At 73.3% G+C, this 7,500-nt stretch overlaps 2 protein-coding genes across 2 annotated transcripts in view; both read right to left on the bottom strand.

The window, feature by feature from the left end:
• LOC131094628 (basic proline-rich protein-like) overlaps nt 1–4,304 on the bottom strand; it is a 6,986-nt gene extending 2,682 nt beyond the window's left edge. Inside the window, exons 1-3 of the mRNA XM_058042277.1 lie at nt 4,188–4,304; nt 531–817; nt 158–394 (exon numbers count right to left, since the gene is read on the bottom strand). Coding sequence (XP_057898260.1) covers nt 158–394; nt 531–817; nt 4,188–4,304 — 641 coding nt within the window. The remainder of the gene's footprint in view (nt 1–157; nt 395–530; nt 818–4,187) is intronic.
• A 1,306-nt stretch (nt 4,305–5,610) lies between these two features.
• The window catches only part of LOC131094627 (collagen alpha-1(I) chain-like), a 5,308-nt gene continuing 3,418 nt past the window's right edge, over nt 5,611–7,500 (bottom strand). The window contains exons 4-5 of the mRNA XM_058042276.1: nt 6,494–6,742; nt 5,611–5,954 (exon numbers count right to left, since the gene is read on the bottom strand). Of these exons, the coding sequence (XP_057898259.1) occupies nt 5,611–5,954; nt 6,494–6,742 (593 nt within the window). The remainder of the gene's footprint in view (nt 5,955–6,493; nt 6,743–7,500) is intronic.

Below are 7,500 nucleotides of genomic sequence, written 5' to 3'. Positions count from 1 at the left end.
CTGGTGTCCCGCGCCGGCCCTAGCTCACGGCCGCCTAGCCCGTGGCTAGACCTGTGGTCCCTGGCCGGCCTTCCTCTACGGGTGCCTAGCAAGCGGGAAAGGTATGCAGACGGCGCCAGGGAGGCTGATGGGAGAGGCTGGGTGGGGCGCCCCCAACCGCCGACGGGCGTGGGCGGCTCCGACAGAGACGGCAAGGGCAGGGGTAAGGGCAGGGGGCGGTGGCGGGGACGGGGACGGGGCCAGGGCCAGGGAGTGAGGGCACGCGAGAGCGTGCATGCGGACGGGCAGCCAGGCAGGCGGGCGGGCGGGTGGGCGTGCCCCGCCGCCCGGCGGGGGGGCGGGGGCAGGTGGCGGGGGGCGGCGAGGGGGCGGTGTGGTGGCCTGAAGGGATGACCTTGGGGAGTGAGCGTGCGCACGGGGGGGGGGGGGGGGTCGGTGGGTGTGGCGCTGTATCTGTGTCTGTGTGCGGACGAGGGCCAAGGGCCGGCGGCTTCGTGCCGGCCCCGGGCGCCTCGGCACCGAGCCCCCACGGCCCCCTGGACTGAGGTCGAGGGCGGAAGACCTCTGCGGACCGTGAAAGAACCCGCCCGAAAGTGGCCGCCTGTGTGCTGGCGGTGGTGCCGGCGGCGGCCGCCTCTACCGCTGGGCGGGGCGGGGCGAGCCGCATCGGGGCCAGGGGGGCCGGGCTGTGTAGGGTCTCAGGAGGGCGTGGGTGGGACGGGGCGGGGGCGGGGGCGGGGGCGCTGTTTCGCCAGTTCAGCGTGTCAGCAGGCAGACCACGGGGCACGGGTTGCCCGTCGGCTCGGCTGGGAGTGCTCTGGATACGAAAGGAGGAGAAATAAAATGTGCCAATGGTTATGGTCTGTTTGTTTTTTCCGGATGAGTTTCTCATTCCAAGCGACTAGAGCGGCCATGAAGTAGGTATTAATCTGGAAAGCGGGGTGGGGTTCATTGCGCGGGACGGGGCCGATCGAGCCGTCTGGCTCCGGGGTGATATGAGGCTGTGAGCGTTGCCCGGCTCCGGGCTCGATGGGGAGGGTGAGGCACCAGGTCTACCCCGGGGCCGGCGGGACACAAGGTCTACCCCGGGGCCCGGGACACCAGGTCTACCCCGGGACCTTGGACACCAGGTCTACCCCGGGCCCCGGGACACCAGGTCTACCCCGGGGCCTTGGACACCAGGTCTACCCCGGGCCCCGGGACACCAGGTCTACCCCGGGGCCTTGGACACCAGGTCTACCCCGGGCCCCGGGACACCAGGTCTACCCCGCCGCCCGGGACACCAGGTCTACCCCGGGCCGCGGGACACCAGGTCGACCCCCGCCGCCCGGGACACCAGGTCTACCCCGGGGCCCGGGACAACAGGTCTACCCCGCCGCCCGGGACACCAGGTCTACCCCGGGGCCTTGGACACCAGGTCTACCCCGGGCCGCGGGACACCAGGTCTACCCCGGGGCCCGGGACACCTGGCCTACCCCGGGCCGCGGGACACCAGGTCTACCCCCGCCGCCCGGGACACCAGGTCTACCCCGGGCCGCGGGACACCAGGTCTACCCCGGTTATTAGGACACCAGGTCTACCCCGGGGCCCGGGACACCAGGTCTTCCCCGGATGCGGCGGGACACCAGGTCTACCCCGGAGCCCGGGACACCAGGTCTACCCCGGGGCCGGCGGGACACCAGGTCTACCCCGTGGCCGGGGGACACCAGGTCTACCCCGGGGCCGGCGGGACACCAGGTCTACCCCGGATCCAGCGGGACACCAGGTCTACCCCGGATCCGGCGGGACACCAGGTCTACCCCGTGGCCGGGGACACCAGGTCTACCCCGGAGCCCGGGACACCAGGTCTACCCCGGATCCGGCGGGACACCAGGTCTACCCCGTGGCCGGGGACACCAGGTCTACCCCGGAGCCCGGGACACCAGGTCTACCCCGGGGCCGGCGGGACACCAGGTCTACCCCGTGGTCGGGGACACCAGGTCTACCCCGCCGCCCGGGACACCAGGTCTACCCCGGATCCGGCGGGACACCAGGTCTACCCCGTGGCCGGGGACACCAGGTCTACCCCGGGGCCGGCGGGACACCAGGTCTACCCCGGATCCCGCGGGACACCAGGTGTACCCCCTGGCCGGGGACACCAGGTCTACCCCGGGGCCGGCGGGACACCAGGTCTATCCCGGAGCCCGGGACACCAGGTCTACCCCGGGGCCGGCGGGACACCAGGTCTACCCCGTGGCCGGGGACACCAGGTCCACCCCGCCGCCCGGGACACCAGGTCTACCCCGGATCCGGCGGGACACCAGGTCTACCCCGTGGCCGGGGACACCAGGTCTACCCCGGGGCCGGCGGGACACCAGGTCTACCCCGGAGCCCGGGACACCAGGTCTACCCCGGATCCGGCGGGACACCAGGTCTACCCCGTGGCCGGGGACACCAGGTCTACCCCGGGGCCGGCGGGACACCAGGTCTACCCCGGATCCCGCGGGACACCAGGTCTACCCCCTGGCCGGGGACACCAGGTCTACCCCGGGGCCGGCGGGACACCAGGTCTACCCCGGAGCCCGGGACACCAGGTCTACCCCGGGGCCGGCGGGACACCAGGTCTACCCCGTGGCCGGGGACACCAGGTCTACCCCGGGGCCGGCGGGACACCAGGTCTACCCCGGATCCCGCGGGACACCAGGTCTACCCCGTGGCCGGGGACACCAGGTCTACCCCGGGGCCGGCGGGACACCAGGTCTACCCCGGAGCCCGGGACACCAGGTCTACCCCGGATCCGGCGGGACACCAGGTCTACCCCGTGGCCGGGGACACCAGGTCTACCCCGGGGCCGGCGGGACACCAGGTCTACCCCGGATCCCGCGGGACACCAGGTCTACCCCCTGGCCGGGGACACCAGGTCTACCCCGGGGCCGGCGGGACACCAGGTCTACCCCGGATCCCGCGGGACACCAGGTCTACCCCGGGGCCGGCGGGACACCAGGTCTACCCCGGAGCTCGGGACACCAGGTCTACCCCGGATCCGGCGGGACACCAGGTCTACCCCGTGGCCGGGGACACCAGGTCTACCCCGGGGCCGGCGGGAGACCAGGTCTACCCCGGATCCCGCGGGACACCAGGTCTACCCCGTGGCCGGGGACACCAGGTCTACCCCGGGGCCGGCGGGACACCAGGTCTACCCCGGAGCCCGGGACACCAGGTCTACCCCGGGGCCGGCGGGACACCAGGTCTACCCCGTGGCCGGGGACACCAGGTCTACCCCGGGGCCGGCGGGACACCAGGTCTACCCCGGAGCCCGCGGGACACCAGGTCTACCCCGGATCCCGCGGGACACCAGGTCTACCCCGGGGCCGGCGGGACACCAGGTCTACCCCGGAGCTCGGGACACCAGGTCTACCCCGGATCCGGCGGGACACCAGGTCTACCCCGTGGCCGGGGACACCAGGTCTACCCCGGGGCCGGCGGGACACCAGGTCTACCCCGGATCCCGCGGGACACCAGGTCTACCCCCTGGCCGGGGACACCAGGTCTACCCCGGGGCCGGCGGGACACCAGGTCTACCCCGGAGCCCGGGACACCAGGTCTACCCCGGGGCCGGCGGGACACCAGGTCTACCCCGTGGCCGGGGACACCAGGTCTACCCCGGGGCCGGCGGGACACCAGGTCTACCCCGGAGCCCGGGACACCAGGTCTACCCCGGGGCCGGCGGGACACCAGGTCTACCCCGTGGCCGGGGACACCAGGTCTACCCCGGGGCCGGCGGGACACCAGGTCTACCCCGGGGCCGGCGGGACACCAGGTCTACCCCGTGGCCGGGGACACCAGGTCTACCCCGGGGCCGGCGGGACACCAGGTCTACCCCGGAGCCCGCGGGACACCAGGTCTATCCCGGATCCCGCGGGACACCAGGTCTACCCCGGGGCCGGCGGGACACCAGGTCTACCCCGTGGCCGGGGACACCAGGTCTACCCCGGGGCCGGCGGGACACCAGGTCTACCCCGGGGCCGGCGGGACACCAGGTCTACCCCGTGGCCGGGGACACCAGGTCTACCCCGGGGCCGGCGGGACACCAGGTCTACCCCGGAGCCCGGGACACCAGGTCTACCCCGGATCCGGCGGGACACCAGGTCTACCCCGTGGCCGGGGACACCAGGTCTACCCCGGGGCCGGCGGGACACCAGGTCTACCCCGGATCCGGCGGGACTTAGTCGTATTTCGGCCGGTGCTGGGTAGACCTGTTGTCCCGGCCGGCTGCGGAAGTTCTCCAAGGGGTCGCTGTTGCCGGCTGCCTCCGGCTGCCTCATCGTAAGAGGCGGCCTGCGGTGGCGCCTTTTCCCGGTCGAGCTCCATCAGTCCCCTTGGAGGCTTGGGCGCCTTCGGACTCATCTGTCCGTATTATGGGAGCGAGGTGACGGGCCGCATCCCCACAGGTTGGCTTCATGCCGTGCCTGTGTTTAAGGCGGAAGGGAGCGACCGCGGTGGTGCGGTCGGCAGGGCAGAGGAGGTGCCGCCTAGCCGGGACGAGTCTGCCTGTGGCTTTGTCCCGGCTCCCGTCTTTCCCAGAAAAGCTTGGCACAGCGAGGCCGAGAGAGAAGGGCTGCCGGAGAACCGGGGCGATCTGCCCGCGAGGCCGAGAGAGAGAAGGGCTGCCGGAGGACCGGGGCGATCTGCCCGCGAGGCCGAGAGAGAGAAGGGCTGCCGGAGGACCGGGGCGATCTGCCCGCGAGGCCGAGAGAGAGAAGGGCTGCCGGAGAACCGGGGCGATCTGCCCGCGAGGCCGAGAGAGAGAAGGGCTGCCGGAGAACCGGGGCGATCTGCCCGCGAGGCCGAGAGAGAGAAGGGCTGCCGGAGAACCGGGGCGATCTGCCCGCGAGGCCGAGAGAGAGAAGGGCTGCCGGAGAACCGGGGCGATCTGCCCGCGAGGCCGAGAGAGAGAAGGGCTGCCGGAGGACCGGGGGCGATCTGCCCGCGAGGCCGAGAGAGAGAAGGGCTGCCGGAGGACCGGGGGCGATCTGCCCGCGAGGCCGAGAGAGAGAAGGGCTGCCGGAGGACCGGGGGCGATCTGCCCGCGAGGCCGAGAGAGAGAAGGGCTGCCGGAGAACCGGGGCGATCTGCCCGCGAGGCCGAGAGAGAGAAGGGCTGCCGGAGGACCGGGGGCGATCTGCCCGCGAGGCCGAGAGAGAGAAGGGCTGCCGGAGAACCGGGGCGATCTGCCCGCGAGGCCGAGAGAGAGAAGGGCTGCCGGAGAACCGGGGCGATCTGCCCGCGAGGCCGAGAGAGAGAAGGGCTGCCGGAGGACCGGGGCGATCTGCCCGCGAGGCCGAGAGAGAGAAGGGCTGCCGGAGGACCGGGGCGATCTGCCCGCGAGGCCGAGAGAGAGAAGGGCTGCCGGAGGACCGGGGGCGATCTGCCCGCGAGGCCGAGAGAGAAGGGCTGCCGAAAGACGATCCGAGAGGGAAACCGCTTGGCGTTCGAGGCGAGGCGGAGAGAGAAGCTGCGAGCTTTCCCGCGCCGGCCCGGCTTCTGCCGGCCGATTCGCAAGGGGGGGCGGCCCCCCTGGGCAGCGGTGGCGGGCGAGGCGGCGGCGCCTCGTCCCTTTCGTGCCTGGCCTTAAGCCGGGGCCCACTCGGCGGGCACTTTTTTGGGCTGTCGGTCCGCCTCGGCGGCGGTCGGCCCGCCTCGGCGGCGGTCGGCCCGCCCGGTAAAGCTGCGGAGCCCGGGGTCGGGGCGCCCCGTCCCCGGCCCGCGTTGTTGAAACCATCCCCCTTCCTCGGCCTTAAGCCGTGGACCCGCGTTGGCGGGCAGAGTTTTTTGGAGTTGACGGACCCGGCACCCGACGGAGGGAGCCCCCCGGACTTGTCCCGGGCGAGGCGGCGGCGCCTCGCCCACCTCGGTCGTGGCCGCACGGACCGAGCCGCTTATGCCGGGCGGGCTGGGTTGCCACGCGGGCCCGGCTTTTTTTTTTCCGCGGTTTAGGCGCGCCGGCGTGCGGGCAGAGTGGGGGCGCCCGCCCGGCCTCCGCGGATCTTCTTAATTTTTCTCCGGCGGCCCTAAGCCGCGGCACCGAGAAGCGTTGCGACGAAGGGGCGCGCGGCGGCGGCGAGAGAGAAGGGAGCGAGCGGGAAGCCGGCGGGTCCGTGGGGGGAGTGAGTCTCGCGTCTCGCCCCCCCGGGTCCCCGGTGCCCCGTGCCCGCGGCCCCCGTGGCTAGCACGGATCGTTGCGAACGCGCCTCCATGTGCCTTTTTGTCGTGCCGCTCCCCCGGCAATTTTTTCCCGGAAAAGGGAGAGCCGGCCGCCGGTGGCGCGGTCCGGTGGCACTTTTTCTCGCACGCTCGGCCGGGTTCCCCGGGCCGGAAGGGGAAGCCGAGTCCCCCCGGCCTGGCGGGCCAGCCCAGTCCCAGTCCTGCCGTTGCCTAGCCGAAAGGGGAAGCCGTTGGAGCCCGCGGGAAGACGGGCGGGCGGGTGGCGGCACCCCCCGCGCTCCTCCTCTGCCGCGAGCGCTCCGCAGGCGGGGCTTGGGCGGCCGTCGCCGTTGTCCCAGGACCGTGGCCGTGGGGCCCTTGTCGCTGTTGGCGCGCAGGTGGGGCTTGGGCGGCCGTCGCCGTTGTCCCAGGACCGTGGCCGTGGGGCCCTTGTCGCTGTTGGCGCGGCTCCTTCCTCGGCTGCGCGCCCGATCGATGAGGCTTTTCGGGTGGCGTCGGAGAGGGCCCTCGGCCGGCCGGCTCTCCTTCCGGGGCTTCTCTGTCGCGGGGAAGTCACGGCGGGGGTGTCCGGTGCTCGGGCAGGGCGGTCTCCTTTTCCAGTTCGCTTCCCGTCGCAGGCGAGGTGTCGCCCCTCCCACTGCCGGGGAGGGCGTCTTTACCGACCCCAGCTGTGTGACGGCCGCGTGGCCCCGCTAGCCTTCAGGTGTCCTTCAAAAGCCACGCGAGGTGCCGGTGCCGGCCCCGGTCCGGGGAGCGCCCGTGGGTGCCGGCCGCGAGCAGCGCCGGGCGGCGGTGCGGTTGGAGCTGAGCCGCGGGGATGATGGAGAGAGAGAGAGAGAGAGAAGAGAGAGAGCGAGAGAGAGGCTGAAAATGACCCGAACCCGATGGGGCGCGGACGGGGGACCAGAGCCCGATCCGCGCGCTCCTTTGCCGTTCCGCCGCCTGCTGCAGAGCGAGCCGCCCCGGCTGAAAAGGGGGCCTCGGTGTCCGGGCCGCGCCCGCCTCGTCGGGTCGCTGTCTCCTCTAGCACGTCCGGTGCTTTCCGCGCGGCCCGGTGGGGGGACGCGCCGGGCGGGGTTTCGCTCCCTGCGAGCGTGCCCCGCTCGGCCCAACCTCGCCGGCGGCCGGTCGCTTCGCCGGCGACCGGCCGGCGGGCGGGTGGTTCGGCTTTGTGGGGGGGGCGGGTCAGCCCCGGCCGAGCCCCGTTCCGCGCGCCGCGCGCCCTGACTTCCAGCGCGAGGCCGAGTCTCGAAGCGGGGCGCGGGCCCCGGGGAAGCGCGCGAGCGAGGAAAGCCC

Source organism: Melospiza georgiana, chromosome 30, assembly GCF_028018845.1.
Source record: "Melospiza georgiana isolate bMelGeo1 chromosome 30, bMelGeo1.pri, whole genome shotgun sequence".
In the NCBI taxonomy this organism is placed as follows: Eukaryota; Metazoa; Chordata; class Aves; order Passeriformes; family Passerellidae; genus Melospiza; species Melospiza georgiana.
The sequence above is the reverse complement of the archived record's forward strand: the minus strand, read 5'-3'. Positions and strand labels throughout refer to the sequence as shown.